The sequence below is a fragment of the Oncorhynchus mykiss genome, chromosome 13, assembly GCF_057628025.1.
Source record: "Oncorhynchus mykiss isolate SJ-2025 chromosome 13, ASM5762802v1, whole genome shotgun sequence".
Lineage (NCBI taxonomy): Eukaryota > Metazoa > Chordata > Actinopteri > Salmoniformes > Salmonidae > Oncorhynchus > Oncorhynchus mykiss.
The window spans coordinates 66608694-66631370 of NC_143034.1; the positions used below are offsets into that span (position 1 = coordinate 66608694).

General features: G+C 46.4%; 1 protein-coding gene across 14 annotated transcripts in view; it reads right to left on the reverse strand.

Moving 5' to 3' along the window:
- LOC110539052 (SUN domain-containing protein 1) overlaps positions 1–22677 on the reverse strand; it is a 54448-nt gene that overhangs the window by 14013 nt on the left and 17758 nt on the right. For 6 of the 14 annotated variants that reach the window (XM_090197264.1, XM_090197265.1, XM_090197258.1 and 3 more), the window contains 10 exons: positions 10669–10857; positions 8746–9011; positions 7973–7999; positions 7404–7727; positions 6802–6936; positions 6093–6224; positions 3806–3889; positions 1664–1780; positions 489–620; positions 293–386 (listed from right to left, as the gene is read on the reverse strand). In XM_090197264.1, the coding sequence (XP_090053390.1) occupies positions 293–386; positions 489–620; positions 1664–1780; positions 3806–3889; positions 6093–6224; positions 6802–6936; positions 7404–7727; positions 7973–7999; positions 8746–9011; positions 10669–10784 (1427 nt within the window). In that variant the 5' untranslated portion in view covers positions 10785–10857. The remainder of the gene's footprint in view (positions 1–292; positions 387–488; positions 621–1663; positions 1781–3805; positions 3890–6092; positions 6225–6801; positions 6937–7403; positions 7728–7972; positions 8000–8745; positions 9012–10668; positions 10858–22677) is intronic. The other 8 variants (XM_090197269.1, XM_090197268.1, XM_090197263.1 and 5 more) reach the window with 3 other exon arrangements.

A 22677-nucleotide genomic window follows, 5' to 3' on the forward strand; every position in this document is an offset into this window, starting at 1 on the left:
CAAACATGCACAATGATAACTGGTACAATGGTACAATGGAAACTTGTCCAATGACAAAAACCTGTCATTTTCCATTGCTAAACATTTGGCTGTTTTACTACGGTTTGCCCCAGATATCTGAAATGTCTCTGCTGTCAATCACATCAACCAAAAGTTACAGCCACAGTTAAATCTCCAACCTCCGATAACAAAGGACAATAGTAGGTCAATTAAAATCATCTACACAAGGATCTTTCTGAGAACTACACGGGCAAAAGTCACATGAGTTGGATACAGTAACGGAGGCTCTCACCGGGTCAGGAAGAAGACGTTGAACAGAGACATGAGAGACACCAGCTGGTACCAGCCTGTCCCCAGACACCACAACAACCGCCTGGCTGCTTTACCTGGGGGGGGGGGGAGTGGTTTCGTATGATATAAGAAAGAGCAACTGATATAACAACTAAATACTGATGAAGAGAGGATGGATGCAACACAGGGTAACTAACCTGGAGCTCCCAGGACTAGACACAGCACTGACAGCAGTCTCTGAGCCACTGACCGTACTGCTGACCCCACAGCTGACCCCAGCGCCAGGCCTGCCCTCACTACATAGTAACCTGGCTGGAGCAGACAGTAGCCTGGAAGGTCAGAACAGACACACAACGTTGAAGCTTTCATTAGAAAATGGTCTTTTTATGAAACTTTATGTGCTGCTATTTTGGCCAGGTCTCTCTTAAAAAGATAGGATGTTTTATCTCAATGTCAATGAGACTAACCTGTTACAATAAAGGTAAAAACCTAAGAAATCATAGTGATTCAATTCAGTAAATAGAGTGCTAATGACATGCTAATAACAAATGCTGGGCATTAGGACAAGTCAAAATACTGAGGCTTCAGTTCACAACTGATTTCAGATCAGCTCTCTTGGGGACTAGTCCTGACCTCAGCCACTATCAGCAGTGCAACAAAACAGGTCCTAGACCCATAGTGGAAGGTAGGGAAATGTATTTCCCCACACCCACAGTTTGTATAGAATTTGCATTGATGTCAATGAGAGATTCCTATGAAAAGTCTATGTGCGCAAGGTTCATAAAGCAAGGGTCGTATTCATTAGGCACCAAACAGAATCAAACTGACTGAGTCAGGGAAGGACTACCAGAACTTGTCCAATAAGAAATGCTTGTTTTTGGTTTCTGTTGCAGAACGTTTGCTACGGTTTGGACCGATCAATACAACTCTGATGTATGTGTATTAGGTCAGTAAGGAAGGAGGCCAGGGAGAGGAGGAAGGGGTTAACCTGTATGTGTATTAGGTCAATAAGGAAGGAGGCCAGGGAGATGAGGAAGGGGGTTAACCAGTATGTGTATTAGATCAGTAAGGAAGCCAAGGAGAGGAGGAAGGGGGTTAACCAGTATGTGTATTAGATCAGTAAGGAAGCCAGGAGGAGGAGGAAGGGGGTTAACCTGTATGTGTATTAGATCAGTAAGGAAGCCAGGAGGAGGAGGAAGGGGGTTAACCTGTATGTGTATTAGATCAGTAAGGAAGCCAGGAGGAGGAGGAAGGGGGTTAACCTGTATGTATATTAGATCAGTAAGGAAGTCAGGGAGAGGAGGAAGGGGGTTAACCTGTATGTGTATTAGATCAGTAAGGAAGCCAGGAGGAGGAGGAAGGGGATTATAACCTGTGTAAACTATAAGGGTCCACAGACCCCCCAGTAGACGGTGAGTTCTGGAGGTCTGTGTGTGACTGTGGACCAGTGTGTTGGTCTCCAGGTGCTGCTTCCCTTTACAGTCGTCACCTGAGCCAGACCACATGACGGATGGATGGCAGACAAGGAAAAGAAAACAAACAAAACAAAAAACAAATTAATGAAAAATTATGTCAAATTAAATGCAATAAACATCAACGCAACTCAGAGACAAAAAATGTCTATAACGTAACAAATCAGAAGTCAAATAAAAGTTCTAAATAATGTATGAAATGTAAAAGCATTCAAATTAAACGAATCGAATAAAGAGGAATGTTTTCCATCTTCCTCAGTCAGAGGTGGTTTAACCTTCCAGTCGCCACCCAAGGCTTTTACTTGTGACATATAGTTAAATACACTAAAGAGGAACAATGGGTACATACTGAAGATGCACAGGCTCATCCCCAGAATATTTTCATGTGTCTATTTTCAAAGGATGAAGCTAGGAACAGTAACAACTTCATAGCTAAGAACACTAAAACAATATGGAAGAAAAGGAAATGTATTTGACCAAAATAACCAATATCACTCCCTAGAAACACGACCTTATGGAAGAATCCTTGGACAGCTTTTCAGAATTCATCGATAAACTAGCCCACTTGGAAAACGAAAGGCAAGGACAATTGGAGCATAACTAACGAAATTACAGTTAACAAAAATGTATGCTAAAGTATAAAGTCATGTTTAGAATGTATTATACAAGAGAAAAATTCTGAAATTCTACAGCACAACAGCGAAGTCATGTCTCAAGTGTAAAACTAATGACTCCCTAATCCATGCTTTCTGAGAACGCTACAAAGTTTGGACGTTATGGGCGGAGCTAGAAAGTTGTCTATCAGAAGAATTACAACGTAAAAGTACTTTTAAATCAATCTGTCTGCCTATTTCAAGACATGTCATGTGGGGGTGTAGTGAGATACCCAATGGGCTGGACGATTCGCTTCTCATCAATCATTTTGAAAAAACAGATACTAAAAACGTGGAAGTCGATCAATCCGCCATCATTGACACAATGGAAAAATCTAATGATGTATTATTGAAATAGCATGTGTAACTGAGAAGAATTGTACCAATTAGTTTAACACCAAGTTGCAAACAATAATTCAGGCAGTAGGGATGGGAGTGTGAGCATGCAGGTCTGGGCAGATGAGATGTAGTCATTGTTTGTATGTCGGTACAATTTTGTTAACCAACCATAGAAAAAATGCTTCTGAATGAGTGAAATGTCCACAGTGTAAGAGCTGCAACACAGTTGACAGGATGAGTGAAATGTCCACAGTGTAAGAGCTGCAACACAGTTGACAGAGAACTGTCTTTCTGTCAATCTCTGGTTGCGTTCCAGGTTGTCTTTATTCAAAATGCGTAGATGATCAAATCTTAGAACACAGGAACCACGTTAATATGAAAAAGCAATATTCTGAGATGTGCGCATATTCAACAAAGAAAGGCAACGTTCCAGGTTCTCTATTTGGTAACACAGCCCATCCCTTCCTCCCTCCAGATGTTTGGATTAGCAGCTTCTGTGTCAAACAGGCTTTGTTCTCTGTTTGACGTTTGTTCAACTGCATTGTCAGGATCGTTTGTCATTCTGTCTGACAGCAGTGTAGTTTAGGAAGATGTTAGATAAGACATCATGGAATGTAACCCTACAGGACTAGCTATTTCCTCTCCCAGTTTCCTTGAAACAATCTTCAAAGTGAAGTGAAACATTCACAGAGATACATCTGATTGATCTTTATGGGTTTCGGCCTTTTCAAAACAATATTTTTTTTAAACTCTCAGAGCTTATGTGGAAACACACAAACACCTGCTGTGTCTGACTAGGGAGACCAGTAGCCAGAGTACAGTCACTGACTGGGGAAATAGGTGTGACCGGCTGGCCACTGGCCCTAGTGGTTCATATAACCCCTATGCACTGATCTGGAAATAGGACACGCAAAGAATTAACTCTGGGTCAATCAGGGTGACAAAGTGGCCCACTGGCACGAATAGAGCACTTGAGAGGGAATTTGTGTGTGTGTGTGCGCATGCACATGGGTGTGAGTCTGTGTGTGTGTGAGCGTGTTGACTACTTACACAACGAGCCATTTAAAAAGTGGTGGTGTCCGTCTCCCATCACGTGGTCTTTTACATTCATGCTCCCACAGTAACTGGAGTGAGCTGCAACACAACAAACTATTAATAATCATATTTACATAACAAAAAATTTCATTCTGCAGGCGAGTGGTGACCAAGAGCGTGTGACGTATTGTATATTTGGACACACAAGAAAGAGAGGGTAAGAGGGAAATTTGTCACCAAGGGAACCAACCAAAGTGGAAAGAAGACCATTTGTTAACGTAATCAAGTGGACCTGTATTAAACCAGAGATGGATGAAGAGAGAGACAGAGAGAGGGAGAGAGTGTAGGGGGAAAACAAAGATGAGAGACAGACAGAGAGGGAGAGAGTGTAGGGGGAAAACAAAGATGACTGACAGGCAGTGAGGTAGTACAGGAGTTCTGTCTCTGTCTCTTTAAGAGGTATGGAGGACCGTTTCAGTGATGAGCATACAGCCGTGGCCAAAAGTTTTGAGAACGACACAAATATAAATTTTCACAAAGTTTGCTGCTTCAGTGTCTTTAGATATTTTTTGTCAGATGTTACTATGGAATACTGAAGTATAATTACAAGCATTTCATAAGTGTCAAAGGCTTTTATTGACAATTACATGAAGTTGATGTAAAGAGTCAACATTTGCAGTGTTGACCCTTCTTTTTCAAGACCTCTGCAATCCGCCCTGGCATGCTGTCAATTAACGTCTGGGCCACATCCTGACTGATGGCAGCCCATTCTTGCATTTATCAATGCTTGGAGTTTGTCAGAATTTGTGGGGTTTTGTTTGTCCACCCGCCTCTTGAGGATTGACCACAAGTTCTCAATGGGATTACAGTCTGGGGAGTTTCCTTGCCATGGACCCAAAATGTCAATGTTTTGTTCCCCAAGCCACTTAACTATCACGTTTGCCTTATGGCAAGGTGCTCAATCATGCTGGAAAAGGCATTGGTCGTCGCCAAACTGTTCCTGGACGGTTTGGAGAAGTTGCTCTCGGAGGATGTGTTGGTACCATTCTTTATTCATGACTGTGTTCTTAGGCAAAATTGTGAGTGAGCCCACTCCCTTGGCTGACAAGCAACCCCACACATGAATGGTCTCAGGATGCTTTACTGTTGGCATGACACAGGACTGATGGTAGCGCTCACCTTGTCTTCTCAGGACAAGCTTTTTTCCGGATGCCCCAAACAATCGGAAAGGGAATTCAGAGAAAATGACTTTACCCCAGTCCTCAGCAGTCCAATCCCTGTACCTTTTGCAGAATATCAGTCTGTCCCTGAAGTTTTTCCTGGAGAGAAGTGGCTTATTTGCTGCCCTTCTTGACATCAGGCCATCCTCCAAAAGTCTTTGCCTCACTGTGCGTGCCGATGCACTCACACCTGCCTGTTGCCATACCTGAGCAAGCTCTGTACTGGTGGTGCCCCGATCCCACAGCTGACAACTTTAGGAGACGGTCCTGGTGCTTGCTGGACTTTATTGGGCGCCCTGAAGCCTTCTTCACAACAATTGAACCGCTCTCCTTGAAGTTCTTTATGAGCCGATAAATGGTTGAACCATGCTTGACAGAGGATGAAGAATGATTCCAAGCACCAGCTTTTGAAGCTTCCAGTCTGTTACTCAAACTCAATCAGCATGACAGAGTGATCTCCAGCCTTGTCCTCGTCAACACTCACACCTGTGTTAACAAGAGAATCACTAACATGTCTGCCAGTCCTTTTGTGGCAGTGCTGAAATGCAGTGGAAATGTTTTTGGGGGATTTAGTTCATTTGGTAAAGAGGGACTTTGCAATTAATTGCAATTCATCTGATCACTCTTCATAACATTCTGGAGTATATGCAAATTGCCATCATACAAACTGAGGCAGCAGACTAGTGAAAATTAATATGTGTGTCATTCTCAAAACTTTTGGCCACGACTGAACAGAGGTAGATGGACAGAGCTGGAGAGAGGCTCTGAAGACTGAAATAGAGTTATCTGTGGTGAAACTACACAGTAGAAAACAGCATCTGTACATACTGTGGAGAGAAGCTTTCCTCTACATTATAATCCACCAAACCATTACTATACATGCACAGTTAACCTTATGCCCAGCCTTCACAGATATGTTTTCACAGACACAGAAATGCAAAGACCAAGAGCTTGAGAAAGAAGTTGTGTCGGCGGACAGCGGAAATAGAGGGCTGAAAAAAAGAGGTCACCAAGGTCAGTGTTGATGACCGATGACCTTTGACCCATGCCTCCTGACCTCAGCTCGGCGGTGGGTCAGGTACCTTTGCCTTCGTAGCCGTTGGCCCTGTAGCCCATCATCCTGTGGAGAGTAGTCTGCTTAAAGAGCCAAGAGACACGGGACGCGCTGGAGGAGACAGCCCGTCTGGCCCTGTCTAATAGGGACGCCAGGACACCTAGTGACACAACCATACCACACATCAAAGGTCAGATCAGATAATCTGTCTGTTAAACCCCCGTACCCATTCCAGCCCGGGACCAGATCAGTATTTTGCTTTATTTAGCCGACAACTCAGGCTATAATTTTGTGTTTTTGCTTCATTTAAACAACTCATCTGACTAATGTTAAGGCCCATACAGATCTGGGACCAGGCTATTCCATTTCCACCTGTCACAGTTTTGAGGCTGGGAAGAGACAGGAGTGGAGATCCTTTTGAATCTTAAAAATATATATTTTGATAGTACCATTACGATTAACTGGAGTCCAGTTCCTTGAGACTATCAGGTTGAACAGCTTTGAATAAATCAAACCAGGAAAGACAGTAAAAAAAAAAGGAGAGAGAGATGGGTGTGAAGGGAAGTAGTATAAGGGGGAATTCAGTGAGGTGAAATTTGCAGATAGAAATACAATGAATAGAGCTGATATGATGCCCAATTCTGCACCATATCTGTTCTACATAATGCATTTCTACGTGAACATTTTGTAAAGTTGCGCTCCTCTGAACAGACCCCAGTAGTAAGCATCTCGTATACCTTTGCCTGAGTGGCTCCTGGCTCTTGTGCCCAGCCACAGAATGTTCTGGAAGAGCAGTGTCATCAGGGACACTATGGGGGTCAGGGCTCGTCTGCTGTAGTGGACACACGTGTTAGAGACTGACACCAGGAGACCTAGACAGAGAAAGGACGGCAGGTTAGTTAACTTAGCCAGACATATAAAAGGTGGAGAAATGGGTCCTTCCCCTAAGTGGAAGCCCACGTAGCATCAGCACTAACAAGCAAACAGAAACAGAGAAACACACAACTGACTGATCATTTTAAACTTATTTTGGGCATTCTGGGCTTTTAAAGTGGTCTTCTAACGGGACTTAGAGATTTTAGAAATTAAGGAAACAGTGTGATATGCACAGGTTTGTAAACCATCAAACAGAAAGAACCCCCTGTTTACCTTGTTCCTAGGAGAGGAACAGTGGGTCATGTTCATTAGGGAATGCAACAGAAAGTGTTTTGCAATAGAAAATGAAATGAGCGTCCAGGTTGTCCCTCCATGTTTCAGTCTGTTTTCTTCCATTGGTGCCTAATGAACACAACCATTTCACTCCCCAGTCAGTTGTGTGCACACTAGGTACGGTTCTCACCTGTCTTGCTCCTCTGACTCTTGACCGTGCTGTATAAACTGGAGGATGAGGCTGATGATGATGATGATGAGATGGCGGCAGCAGCTACTGCAGCAGAGGCAGCCTGAGACGAGGAAGAGGATGAAAGGGAGGCGGCAGCTGCTGCTGCAGAGGCAGCCTGAGACGAGGAAGAGGAGGAGTATGTGGTGAGAGATTCTTTCCTCTCAGAGTGTATGGAACAGTCTTTACAGATGTAACCGTTGGCGACCATGGCGTGGCTGTGCGACACAGTGTTGACGCCGCCGTTCGCACCCGTTGAGCTGTGGTCCGTCCTTGAACTCCTCCCTGTGGGAAACACACACAAGATGAACATTTTTAAGTACAACTCTGACTAGAAAACCCTTTCTTCAGATATTTCTCATCAGTCCATTTATATGGTTTCAAAATATCATTATTTTGCACATCAGAGCTCTAGCCTTAAAGCAAGCCTGTGTTTACTTCCTGGAAAAGTGTTGTGATGATGCGTAATAAAAGATCACTACCAGGGTGAATGCTCAGAAATATCATTAGAATGAATGGTGAAGTCTCACCTTTCAGACTGGTATCCTGATCTGAACCTAGAGGAAATAAAGCATTATCAAATCATCCAAGCCAGCGGGAGATCATTGAATAGTTATTAATTCATTGTATTGGGTCACACGGGTAATAACACAGCTAATCTCTGGAAAACCACATCAAAGGGATTCAATGGAGAGATTATACAGTCAGCCTGCCCCGTCTCTCCCCTGCTAATCCCACAAACCATTCATCAGTCCTGCCTTACATATCGGATAGACACGCAAACACCAAACTAATTCAAATTAGCATGCTAGCTAGTTAGCTTAAACTGCTACCGTCCTAGTTTTAACTCTTATATTCTAATGTGGTTGACTGGTCCTAGATCTGTGCTTTAGCCACTTAAACTGCTACCGTCCTAGTTTTAACTCTTATATTCTAATGCGGTTGACTGGTCCTAGACCTGTGCTTTAGCCACTTAAACTGCTACCGTCCTAGTTTTAACTCTTATATTCTAATGTGGTTGACTGGTCCTAGACCTGTGCTTTAGCCACTTAAACTGCTACCGTCCTAGTTTTAACTCTTATATTCTAATGCGGTTGACTGGTTCTAGACCTGTGCTTTAGCCATTGTATGACAGACTGTCTGACCATACCTGTCATGTCATGCCAACGATAGTCGGAGGAGTTGGCTAATGCACATACCGTACAGGTCTGGGACCAGAATAGAGCTGATGTATCCTCTCTATCAAACGTAACCCTTCCTCTGATCGTATGACCCATGCCCTGCCCTTTCCTCTTGGACTGACCCCAGTAGCCGTCTGTGGTAGTAGTGGTGTTGGATCGCTGACGGAGGCTGGACTGGTCCAGGATGGAGGATAGCAGGGAGGCATCGCTGGCAGTGGTGCAGCCCGTAGAGGGAGTGTTGGTAGTGGAGAAGGAGAGGGTCTTGCGTGGCGTCTGGTTCAGGGACAGGGACTGGTTCAGGGACAGGGACTGGTTCAGGGACAGGGACTGGTTCAGGGACAGGGAGCTGGAGGCAGACTGCTGCTGATGCTTTCTGCTCCTCACCATCCTGAGAGACAGGAGAGAGATTGATAAAGATTATAGAAGTCAGTGTGTGCCTGCCCCTGTGTGTATCTCCAGCTGCCTCTGTGTGTATCTGCCTCCAGCTGCCTCTGTGTGTATCTGCCTCCAGCTGCCCCTGTGTGTATCTGCCTCCAGCTGCCCCTGTGTGTATCTGCCTCCAGCTGCCTCTGTGTGTACATATTTAATGTTAATATAAGGCTAATGTTTCTAACTTTTGTGTCTGCATGAGTGCGTTTGTGTGTGTCCATTGACTCCTTTCCCCTGTGTAGTCTGACCGTGACTCTCTCTGACTGGACCCTGTGTAGTCTGACCGTGACTCTCTCTGACTGGACCCTGTGTAGTCTGACCGTGACTCTCTCTGACTGGACCCTGTGTAGTCTGACCGTGACTCTCTCTGACTGGACCCTGTGTAGACTGACCGTGAATCTCTCTGACTGGGCCCTGTGTAGTCTGACCGTGACACTCTCTGACTGGACCCTGTGTAGTCTGACCGTGACTCTCTCTGACTGGACCCTGTGTAGTCTGACCGTGACTCTCTCTTACTGGACCCTGTGCAGTCTGACCGTGATTCTCTCTGACTAGACCCTGTGTAGTCTGACCGTGATTCTCTCTGACTGAACCCTGTGTAGACTGACCGTGAATCTCTCTGACTGGACCCTGTGTAGTCTTACCATGACTCTCTCTGACTGGACCCTGTGTAGTCTTACCATGACTCTCTCTGACTGGACCCTGTGTAGTCTTACCATGACTCTCTCTGACTGGACCCTGTGTAGTCTTACCATGACTCTCTCTGACTGGACCCTGTGTAGACTGACCGTGAATCTCTCTGACTGGACCCTGTGTAGTCTGACCGTGACTCTCTCTGACTGGGCCCTGTGTAGTCTGACCGTGACACTCTCTGACTGGACCCTGTGTAGTCTGACCGTGACTCTCTCTGACTGGACCCTGTGTAGTCTGACCGTGACTCTCTCTGACTGGACCCTGTGTAGTCTGACCGTGATTCTCTCTGACTAGACCCTGTGTAGTCTGACCGTGACTCTCTCTGACTGGGCCCTGTGTAGTCTGACCGTGACTCTCTCTGACTGGACCCTGTGTAGTCTTACCATGACTCTCTCTGACTGGACCCTGTGTAGTCTGACCGTGAATCTCTCTGACTGGACCCTGTGTAGTCTGACCGTGATTCTCTCTGACTAGACCCTGTGTAGTCTGACCGTGAATCTCTCTGACTGGACCCTGTGTAGTCTGACCGTGACTCTCTCTGACTGGGCCCTGTGTAGTCTGACCGTGAATCTCTCTGACTGGACCCTGTGTAGTCTGACCGTGACTCTCTCTGACTAGACCCTGTGTAGTCTGACCGTGAATCTCTCTGACTGGACCCTGTGTAGTCTGACCGTGAATCTCTCTGACTGGACCCTGTGTAGTCTGACCGTGACTCTCTCTGACTGGGCCCTGTGTAGTCTGACCGTGACTCTCTCTGACTGGGCCCTGTGTAGTCTGACCGTGAATCTCTCTGACTGGACCCTGTGTAGTCTGACCGTGAATCTCTCTGACTGGACCCTGTGTAGTCTGACCGTGAATCTCTCTGACTGGACCCTGTGTAGTCTGACCGTGACTCTCTCTGACTGGACCCTGTGTAGTCTTACCATGACTCTCTCTGACTGGACCCTCCGCTGCTGTGGTTCTGGGAGGAGAAGTCAGCCAGGCTGTCGTTGCCATAGAGACCGCCAGTGGTCTGCAGACGCAGGCTCCGCCGCGACATCCTGGGCGAGTTGAAGACGGGAGCGATCTGATGCACCTTCTCAAACTCTAGGGCCACAGTCGAGTAGCTGGAGCTAAAGGACAGAAGAGAGGGAAAGAGAGAGAAGAAAGAGAGAGCAGGAGAAAGAGATGAGAGGAAGAGAGATGGCAAGAGAGTGGGATAGTGAGATGGCAAAGAAAAAGAGGAAAGAGAGGACAGGGGAAGAGATGATACAGTGTGATATGGCAAGGGAGAAAAAATTAGATGGATAGAACGAGAGGGATGGATAGAAAGAGAGGGATGGATAGAAAGAGAGGACAGGGGAAGAGATGATACAGTGTGATATGGCAAGGGAGAAAACATTAGATGGATAGAACGAGAGGGATGGATAGAAAGAGAGGGATGGATAGAAAGAGAGGGATGGATAGAAAGAGAGGGATGGATAGAAAGAGAGGACAGGGGAGGAGATGATACAGTGTGATATGGCAAGGGAGAAAAAATTAGATGGATAGAATGAGAGGGATGGATAGAAAGAGAGGGATGGATAGAAAGAGAGGACAGGGGAGGAGATGATACAGTGTGATATGGCAAGGGAGAAAAAATTAGATGGATAGAATGAGAGGGATGGATAGAAAGAGAGGGATGGATAGAAAGAGAGGGATGGATAGAAAGAGAGGGATGGATAGAAAGAGAGGGATGGATAGAAAGAGAGGGATGGATAGAAAGAGAGGGATGGATAGAAAGTGAGGACAGGGGAAGAGATGATACAGTGTGATATGGCAAGGGAGAAAAAATTAGATGGATAGAATGAGAGGGATGGATAGAAAGAGAGGGATGATAGAAAGAGAGGGATGGATAGAAAGAGAGGGATGGATAGAAAGAGAGGGATGGATAGAAAGAGAGGGATGGATAGAAAGAGAGGGATGGATAAAAAGAGAGATGGATAGAAAGAGAGGGATGGATAGAAAGAGAGGGATGGATAGAAAGAGAGATGGATAGAAAGAGAGGGATGGATAGAAAGAGAGGGATGGATAGAAAGAGAGGGATAGATAGAAACAGAGGGGGAGAGAGGAAAGGAGAGAAGTGTGGTGAATTTAGGTACTGTATGACTCAGTCACAGTGCCTGGGCTTCTTATCACTTGCTGTAGGCCTATCAGAGGCCTTGGTCTAAATCAGACCAGCACTTCTGTGGTTTCAGCTTACCTCAACATGAAATCAACAACCCTCTCCCACTGAGTCAGTCAGGGCCAGTATTCATAACAGTTAACTTATTCATTATCACCTAAAAGGGTAAACTGATCCCAGATCAGCACTCCTACTCTAAGAGCTTTATTAATGCAGGCCCAGGGATTAGTTAACATGATTAATACGGACATTCCCAACTTCCTCCCATCCATTGTCTGTATTTTAGTCACACATATAAACTAGAGAGAGACACGTTGTTTTGTAAACAGCAACACAGCATTGGGACAGCTGTAACAGCTCAGTAGGGAGAGAATGTTACCACAGGAACTGTTCCTGGAGCTGAACACTGGGCTCTCAGGTAATGACTCACCCAATAAACACAAGGAAAGAATACAAATGGAGGAAGAACGAGGACTGCGTGTGAAAGAGGAGAGAGGCCCAGACAGATCCAGTATATAATATAATGAATAAGGACACCATAGACCAGTCCTGTGTGGCTTAGTTGGTAGAACATGGTGCTTGCAACACCAGGGTTGTGGGTTCATATCCCACAGAGGACCAGTATGAAAATATACACTGCTCAAAATAATAAAGGGAACACTTAAACAACACAATGTAACTCCAAGTCAATCACACTTCTGTGAAATCAAACTGTCCACTTAGGAAGCAACACTGATTGACAATAAATTTCACATGCTGTTGTGCAAATGGAATAGACAACAGGTGGAAATTATAGGCATTTAGCAAGACACCCCCAATAAAGGAGTGGTTCTGCAGGTGGTGACCAGACCACTTCTCAGTTCCAATGCTTCCTGGCTGATGTTTTGGTCACTTTTGAATGCTGGCGGTGCTTTCACTCTAGTGGAAGCACGAGACGGAGTCTACAACCCACACAAGTGGCTCAGGTAGTGCAGCTCATCCAGGATGGCACATCAATGCGAGATGTGGCAAGAAGGTTTGCTGTGTCTGTCAGCGTAGTGTCCAGAGCATGGAGGCGCTACCAGGAGACAGGCCAGTACATCAGGAGACGTGGAGGAGGCCGTAGGAGGGCAACAACCAAGCTGCAGGACCGCTACCTCCACCTTTGTGCAAGTAGGAGCAGGAAGAGCACTGCCAGAGCCCTGCAAAATGACCTCTAGCAGGCCACAAATGTGCATGTGTCTGCTCAAACGGTCAGAAACAGACTCCATGAGGGTGGTAGGAGGGCCCGACGTCCACAGGTGGGGGTTGTGCTTACAGCCCAACACCGTGCAGGACGTTTGGCAGTTGCCAGAGAACACCAAGATTGGCAAATTTGCCACTGGCGCCCTGTGCTCTTCACAGATGAAAGCAGGTTCACACTGAGCACATGACAGACGTGACAGAGTCTGGAGACGCCGTGGAGAACGTTCTGCTGCCTGCAACATCCTCCAGCATGACTGGTTTGGCAGTGGGTCAGTCATGGTGTGGGGTGGCATTTCTTTGGGGGCTATCCATGTGCTCTCCAGAGGTAGCCTAACTGCCATTAGGTACCGAGATGAGATCCTCAGACCCCTTGTGAGACCATATGCTGGTGCGGTTGGCCCTGGGTTCCTCCTAATGCGAGACAATGCTAGACCTCATGTGGCTGGAGTGTGTCAGCAGTTCCTGCAAGAGGAAGGCATTGATGCTATGGACTGGCCCGCCCGTTCCCCAGACCTGTATCCAATTGAGCACATCTGGGACATCATGTCTCGTTGCACCACAGACTGTCCAGGAGTTGGCGGATGCTTTAGTCCAGGTCTGGGAGGAGATCCCTCAGGAGACCTTCCACCACCTCATCAGGAGCATGCCCAGGCGTTGTAGGGAAGTCATAGGTTGATACATTTGATTTCCGTTGATAATTGTGTGATTTTGTTGTCAGCACATTCAACTATGTAAAGAAAAAAGTATTTAATGAGAATATTTCATTCATTCAGATCTAGGATGTGTTATTTTAGTGTTCCCTTTATTTTTTTGAGCAGTGTATTAACATTTTGGATAAGATCATGTACAGTTGAAGTCAGAAGTTTACATACACTTAGGTTGGAGTCATTAAAAGTAGTTTTTCAACCAGTCCACAAATTTCTTGTTAACTTCTTATGGCTGCAGGGGCAGTATTGAGTAGCTTGGATGAAAGGTGCCCAGAGGTGCCCAGAGTAAACGGCCTGCTCCTCAGTCCCAGTTGCTAATATATGCATATTATTATTAGTATTGGATAGAAAACACTCGGAAGTTTCTGAAAGTGTTTGAATGATGTATGTGAGTATAGAAACCGAAAGGTTGCAAGCTGACAAGGTACAAATCTGTCGTTCTGCCCCTGAACAAGGCAGTTAACCCACTGTTCCTAGGCTGTCATTGAATAGTTAAATAAAAGGTCAAATTAAAAAATAAAAAATGTTGTGGGGGTGCTCTGCTGCAGGAGGGACTGGTGCACTTCACAAAATAGATGGCATCATGAGGACGGAAAATTATGTGGATATATTGAAGCAACATCTCAAGACATCAGTTAAAGTTAAAGCTTTGTCGCAAATGGGTCTTCCAAATGGACAATGACCCCAAGCATACTTCCAAAGTTGTGGCAAAATGGCTTAAGGACAACAAAGTCAAGGTATTGGAGTAGCCATCACAAAGCCCTGACCTCAATCCTATAGAGAATTTGTGGGCAGAACTGAAAAAGCGTGTGAGCAAGGAGGCCTACAAACCTGACTCAGTTACACCAGCTCTGTCAGGAGGAATGGGCCAAAATTCACCCAACTTATTGTGGAAAGCTTGTGGAAGGCTACCTGAAACGTTTGAACCAAGTTAAACAATTGAGTGTATGTAAACTTCTGAAACACGTGATGTTATGAAAGAAATAAAATGAAATAAATTATTCTGACATTTCACATTCTTAAAATAAAGTGGTGATCCTAACTGACTGACCTAAAACAGGGCATTTTTACTCGGATTAAGGAATTGTGAAAAACTGAGTTGAAATATATTTGGCTAAGGTGTATGTAAACTTCCGACTTCAACTGTAAATTAAAAAAATATACCAGTTTGAGCCAGTAAGATGTGGAGTGGAGACGGAATGTAAATATTGTGAATATAGAATTGGACACTTCTGCAGCGGAAGCTAGAAACTCTCGCTCTCTCTCTGACTCACACATACCAGACCACACCCCCTGGCTGAGGATGCAGGCAGGGCCAAGACCAGCGCCAACATTCCATCATAGAACATCTAAATCATTATTGCCACATTGGCTCTAAGAAACAGATCCTTTCAGAGTCTTGTCTATTGCTTGTGTACACACACGCACAAAGGTACTAACAATCATGATTTGATGTTAAACACACAGCAGTAGGGTAATATTCTCCTACAGTAGGTTGGGTCTCCTCTCCTTTGTATGTCAGTCATCTAAATCCCCCAGGTCAGTTGAAGAGGAGAAAAGCATCTTAGCTGACTGACTGTGTTCAAGATCTTCCCTTCCTGTAATGGAGATGGGAGGCGGGAACAAAATGTAAGCACAAACACATGGTTTCATTCAATGTTGCAACCACAACAGTGAGAGTCCATAAGACTACATTCTGAACAACAACAACATGTGGCAGCCATTTAAAACAATGCAACACAGAAGGAAGAACAGGGGGTGGGTCCCACACACAGCCAGGCTGTTCTCAGACGCCACTCCTTCTCTAAAGGTCCCCAACATATAAACAGGGGCTCTGGCTGTAGAGGCCTTCTCTATCAGTCAATCCCCAGGCCTGTGTGTGTTGTGTCCTCCTGGCACTAAAACCTCAGGATTACACCATCCCATCCAGAGCCAATTATGGGCTTTGCTTTCCTCCTCCTGCATGCTGCTCTACCTGGCTCTCCTACACACACCAACACCTCTCAATGTGACTGTGTGCTCTTCCACAGAGAATGTGTGTGCACTTCTAGGGAGTGTGTGTGCTCTTCCAGGGAGTGTGTGTGCTCTTCCACAGAGTGTGTGTGCTCTTCCACAGAGTGTGAGTGCCCACTACAGATCATGCTAGAAGCCACACCAGGTTGGATGGGATATTAGCAGAGTTGTCTATGTTGTTACCTCACACACAATGTTAAAGGCCTAGTGCAGTCAAAAATGAGATTTACTTATGTTTTATATACTGTATATGAGGTTGGAAAAATACTGTGAAATTATAATAATGCCCTTTTAGTATAGGAGCTGTCTGAAAAGACTGCCTGAAATTTCAGCCTGTTTTGGTGGGATGGAGTTTTGGAATGTCTGATGACATCACCTGGCAGTAAATTTGTTAATAGACCAATAAGAAAAGAGAGTTCCAAACCTCTCTGCCAATAACAGCTAGTTGCTAAGAAGCAATATTTGTTTATTTCTGGCCATTCTAATTGAAAACAATCACAGTAAGATACTTATTTGTTCCCCAGAAATGATTTATTATTGAGATGAAAACGGCTGCATTGGACCTTTAAGAATACCCTGTTCCCCCTAACCCCAAAATCCTGTTACCTTGTTCCCCAGTTCCCCAGTGTCCCTGTTCCCCCTAACACCAACATCCTAATACCCTGTTCCCCCTAACCCCAACATCCTAATACCCTGTTCCCCCTAACCCCAACATCCTAATACCCTGTTCCCCAGTGTCCCTGTTCCCCAGTGTCCCTGTTCCCCAGTGTCCCTGTTCCCCTGTGTGCCCCTGTTCCCCTGTGTGCCCCTGTTCCCCTGTGTGCCCCTGTTCCCCACTCCATGTGATGCGTTTTGGCTCCTGTCTACCCCCAACATCCTAATACCCTGTTCCTCACTCCATGTGATGTGTTATGTCTCCTGTCTACCCCCCAACATCCTAATACCCAGGTTAGGGGTGGTGTCTCCTGTCTACCCCCCAACATCCTAATATCCTGGCTAGGGGCGGTGTCTTCTCTCTAACCCCCAACATCCTAATACCCTGTGTGCCCCTGTTCCCCACTCCATGTGATATGGACTGTCTCCTGTCTAACCCCAACATCCTAATACCCAGGCTAGGGGCGGTGTCTCCTGTCTACCCCCCAACATCCTAATACCATGTGTGCCCCTGTTCCCCACTCCATGTGATATGGACTGTCTCCTGTCTACCCCCAACATCCTAATACCCAGGCTAGGGGCGGTGTCTCCTGTCTACCCCCAACATCCTAATACCCTGTGTGCCCCTGTTCCCCACTCCATGTGATATGGACTGTCTCCTGTCTAACCCCAACATCCTAATGTCCCTGTACCCCACTCCATGTGATATGGACTGTCTCCTGTCTAACCCCAACATCCTAATGTCCCTGTTCCCCACTCCATGTGATATGGACTGTCTCCTGTCTACCCCCCAACATCCTAATGCTCCTGTTCCCCACTCCATGTGATATGGACTGTCTCCTGTCTAACCCCAACATCCTAATGTCCCTGTTCCCCACTCCATGTGATATGGACTGTCTCCGGTCTACCCCCAACATCCTAATGCTCCTGTTCCCCACTCCATGTGATATGGACTGTCTCCTGTCTAACCCCAACATCCTAATGTCCCTGTTCCCCACTCCATGTGATATGGACTGTCTCCTGTCTACCCCCAACATCCTAATACCCTGTGTGCCCCTGTTCCCCACTCCATGTGATATGGACTGTCTCCTGTCTACCCCCCAACATCCTAATGCTCCTGTTCCCCACTCCATGTGATATGGACTGTCTCCTGTCTACCCCCAACATCCTAATACCCTGTGTGCCCCTGTTCCCCACTCCATGTGATGTGTTATGTCTCCTGTCTAACCCCAACATCCTAATACCGTGGCTAGGGGTGGTGTCTCCTGTCTACCCCCCAACATCCTAATACCCTGTGTGTCCCTGTTCCCCACTCCATGTGATGTGGACTGTCTCCTGTCTAACCCCCAACATCCTTATACCCTGTGTGTCCCTGTTTCCCTGTTCCCCACTCCATGTGATGTGTTATGTCTCCTGTCTACCCCCCAACATCCTAATACCCTGTGTGTCCCTGTTCCCCACTCCATGTGATGTGGACTGTCTCCTGTCTAACCTCCAACATCCTAATACCGTGGCTAGGGGTGGTGTCTCCTGTCTACCCCCCAACATCCTAATACCCTGTGTGTCCCTGTTCCCCACTCCATGTGATGTGGACTGTCTCCTGTCTAACCCCCAACATCCTTATACCCTGTGTGCCCCTGTTCCCCACTCCATGTGATATGGACTGTCTCCTGTCTACCCCCAACATCCTAATATCCTGGCTAGGGGTGGTGTTTCCTGTCTACCCCCCAACATCCTAATACCCTGTGTGCCCCTGTTCCCCACTCCATGTGATGTGGACTGTCTCCTGTCTACCCCCAACATCCTAATACCCAGGCTAGGGGCGGTGTCTCCTGTCTAACCCCCAACATCCTAATACCCAGGCTAGGGGCGGTGTCTCCTGTCTAACCCCCAACATCCTAATACCCAGGCTAGGGGCGGTGTCAGGACTGTAGAGGGCAGCTTTACCCACACAGGGGCACACTGTGACTGTCTGCAGTGCCAAGGTCACTCTGCCCTCCTGTAGGGAACTCATGCTCCCTGGAGGGCACTGCTAGGGTGAGAGAGAGCACTGAGAAGTCAGGGGGGACTGGGGAGTACAAACTGACTGTTTAGGTTCAGCATATCACAGGTCTCAGGGCAGGGAAAGGTACTGTACTTCACAGTGGGCTGAGTGTGTTGTGGTGGGATCAATCATCAATGCAGTCAGACTGAATTTACTACCTGGAACCATACTTCTATCTTCACTGGCTGTAAACGTCAGAAGGCACCCAGAAGAACCCATGATTGCGTGGCACAGAGCTCAGCAGAGAATAACACAGCACTGTCTACAGATGTACGATCTTAATTAGAGCCAGTTTGCTACGACAGGAAAATAAGAAGATTATAATTATGTGGATTCTAATTAAATGTATATTTTTGTAGGGGTTGATAAAGGTTTCGTAAGGGAAAATCTAGTCTGACATTTCTAAGTGGAAAATACAAACTTCAGAAGGCATTTTAAACCTCAAATACACAACAAATTTGACATTTCCTGCAAAGGGCTGATTCAATCAACATGTAGTGTACAATATTAAGCACTACATGCTTCTCTCTCTCACACTGTCCTCCATGTGTATGTGGAGGCTGCTGCAGTAGGAGTTAGGCTAGTGCAGAGTCAATAAGGCAGCTTTCACCAGACCCTGCACTATACTACCCTCCAGAACAACACACCAGACCCTCCACTATACTACCCTCCAGAACAATCACACTAGACCCTGCACTATACTACCCTACAGAACAACACACCAGACCCTCCACTATATTACCCTCCAGAACAATCACACTAGACCCTGCACTATACTACCCTCCAGACCAATAACATACCCTCCACTATACTACCCTCCAGACCAATAACAGACCCTCCACTATACTACCCTCCAGAACAATCACACCAGACCCTGCACTATATTACCCTCCAGAACAACACACCAGACCCTCCACTATATTACCCTCCAGAACAATCACACCAGACCCTGCACTATACTACCCTCCAGAACAACACACCAGACCCTCCACTATATTACCCTCTAGAACAACACACCAGACCCTCCACTATACTACCCTCCAGACCAATCACACCAGACCCTGCACTATACTACCCTCCAGAACAACACACCAGACCCTCCACTATATTACCCTCTAGAACAACACACCAGACCCTCCACTATACTACTCTCCAGACCAATCACACCAGACCCTCCACTATATTACCCTCCAGAACAATCACACTAGACCCTGCACTATACTACCCTCCAGACCAATAACATACCCTCCACTATACTACCCTCCAGACCAATAACATACCCTCCACTATACTACCCTCCAGACCAATAACAGACCCTCCACTATACTACCCTCCAGAACAATCACACCAGACCCTGCACTATACTACCCTCCAGAACAACACACCAGACCCTCCACTATACTACCCTCCAGACCCTGCACAATACTACCCTCCAGAACAATCAAACCAGACCCTCCACTATACTACCCTCCAGACCAATCACACCAGACCCTGCACTATACTACCCTCCAGACCCTCCACTATACTACCCTCCAGAACAATCACACCAGACCCTGCACTATACTACCCTCCAGAACACACCAAACCCTCCACTATACTACCCTCCAGACCAATCACACCAGACCCTGCACTATACTACCCTCCAGACCCTCCACTATACTACCCTCCAGAACAATCACACCAGACCCTCCACTATACTACCCTCCAGAACAATCAAACCAGACCCTCCACTATACTACCCTCCAGACCCTCCACTATACTACCCTCCAGAACACACCAAACCCTCCACTATACTACCCTCCAGAACAACACACCAGACCCTCCACTATATTACCCTCCAGACCAATCACACCAGACCCTCCACTATACTACCCTCCAGACCAATCACAGACCCTCCACTATACTACCCTCCAGACCCTCCACTATACTACCCTCCAGACCTTCCACTATACTACCCACCAGAACAACACACCAGACCCTCCACTATACTACCCTCCAGACCAATCACACCAGACCCTCCACTATACTACCCTCCAGACCAATCACAGACCCTCCACTATACTACCCTCCAGACCCTCCACTATACTACCCTCCAGACCTTCCACTATACTACCCTCCAGAACAACACACCAGACCCTCCACTATACTACCCTCCAGAACAATCACACCAGACCCTCCACTATACTACCCTCCAGACCAATCACAGACCCTCCACTATACTACCCTCCAGACCCTCCACTATACTACCCTCCAGAACAACACACCAGACCCTCCACTATACTACCCTCCAGAACAATCACAGACCCTCCACTATACTACCCTCCAGAACAATCACACCAGACCCTCCACTATACTACCCTCCAGACCAATCACAGACCCTTCACTATACTACCCTCCAGACCAATCACACCAGACCCTCCACTATACTACCCTCCAGACCAATCACACCAGACCCTCCACTATACTACCCTCCAGACCAATCACACCAGACCCTGCACTATACTACCCTCCAGAACAACACACCAGACCCTCCACTATACTACCCTCCAGACCCTCCACTATACTACCCTCCAGAACAATCACACCAGACCCTCCACTATACTACCCTCCAGAACAATCACACCAGACCCTCCACTATACTACCCTACAGAACAATCACACCAGACCCTCCACTATACTACCCTCCAGAACAATCACACCAGACCCTCCACTATACTACCCTCCAGACCAATCACAGACAGCAGAGCAGTTTCTTATTCCAGGCCTCATTGTGTGTGTATGTGTCGACCCTAATGGTCTGCAGTCTCCAGCATTTCTGTTTTAATCTTTCCTTTCTAATTAGGCCAGGGACAGACTCAGACCTGGTACAATAGGTTAATGGACAGCCAATCAATGACATTATCAATCCATTAACCAGCAGTACAGTTGACTTCCAGAGCCAGATCTCCCTGTGATCGCCTAGGAGGAAACAGAATGAACAGCCCGTCTATAGCCACTGGCCAGGGATATTAACACAGAGCTCTGCTTGGCGCAGCACATCCTGGGCTCCGGCTTGGCAGAGGGTTCTTTTTACAAACCCTGCAGTGGTGAAACACCTGGATTGATACACAGACAGATACTCTGTAAATCCACACAGACAAATCTCATACAACTTGTGGAAATAAGCACGCACACACAAACAACACATAACGAGCTTATTAAGACGTCAGCACATCACGTTGTCTTGCTTGCAAACCCCTTCGTCAATTCCCCATAGGGCTCTGTATTGATCCATACGAGTTTCCCTCCACTAAACTGCCCCCACACCAGATATCAAAGTAGACTGGACACTGACCAAAAGCAGAGAGAGAAAACACTTCTCCTCCTCCTTCACTGTTCTCTTACACAACAACGGGAGCTTTGATGCCCAGTCCTCCCACACTCAGTGGGTACTGCCAGTTCTCCGATGGTGTACTAACGAACCAGAGAGAGATCAGATCACCCAGAGATTTAGTCTACATTGTACAACCACTGAGGTGTCTCAGGGGTAACCTACTAGCTTTCCTTTCATGTATTATATTATAGATGAGGACTTTATAATAATCATCGACCTGCAGGGAAAGTTCACTGAAATCCCTGTGGTCAAATTGAATAAATGTTTGCTGAATATAATCACATATTTTCCTGGGAGCAACTGCCAGATCCTCATTATTATTATTAATCTAACATCCCCTGTCAGATCCTCATCTTAATCTAACCTCCCCTGCCAGATCCTCATTACCCTCATATTAATCTAACCTCCCCTGCCAGACCCTCATTACCCTCATATTAATCTAACCTCCCCTGCCAGATCCTCATTACCCTCATATTAATATAACCTCCCCTGATAGATCCTCATTACCCTCATCATATTAATCTAACCTCCCCTGACAGATCCTCATTACCCTCATTTTAATCTAACCTCCCCTGATAGATCCTCATTACCCTCATATTAATCTAACCTCCCCTGCCAGATCCTCATTACCCTCATATTAATCTAACCTCCCCTGCCAGATCCTCATTACCCTCATATTAATCTAACCTCCCCTGCCAGATCCTCATTACCCTCATATTAATCTAACCTCCCCTGACAGATCCTCATTAACCTCATTTTAATCTAACCTCCCCT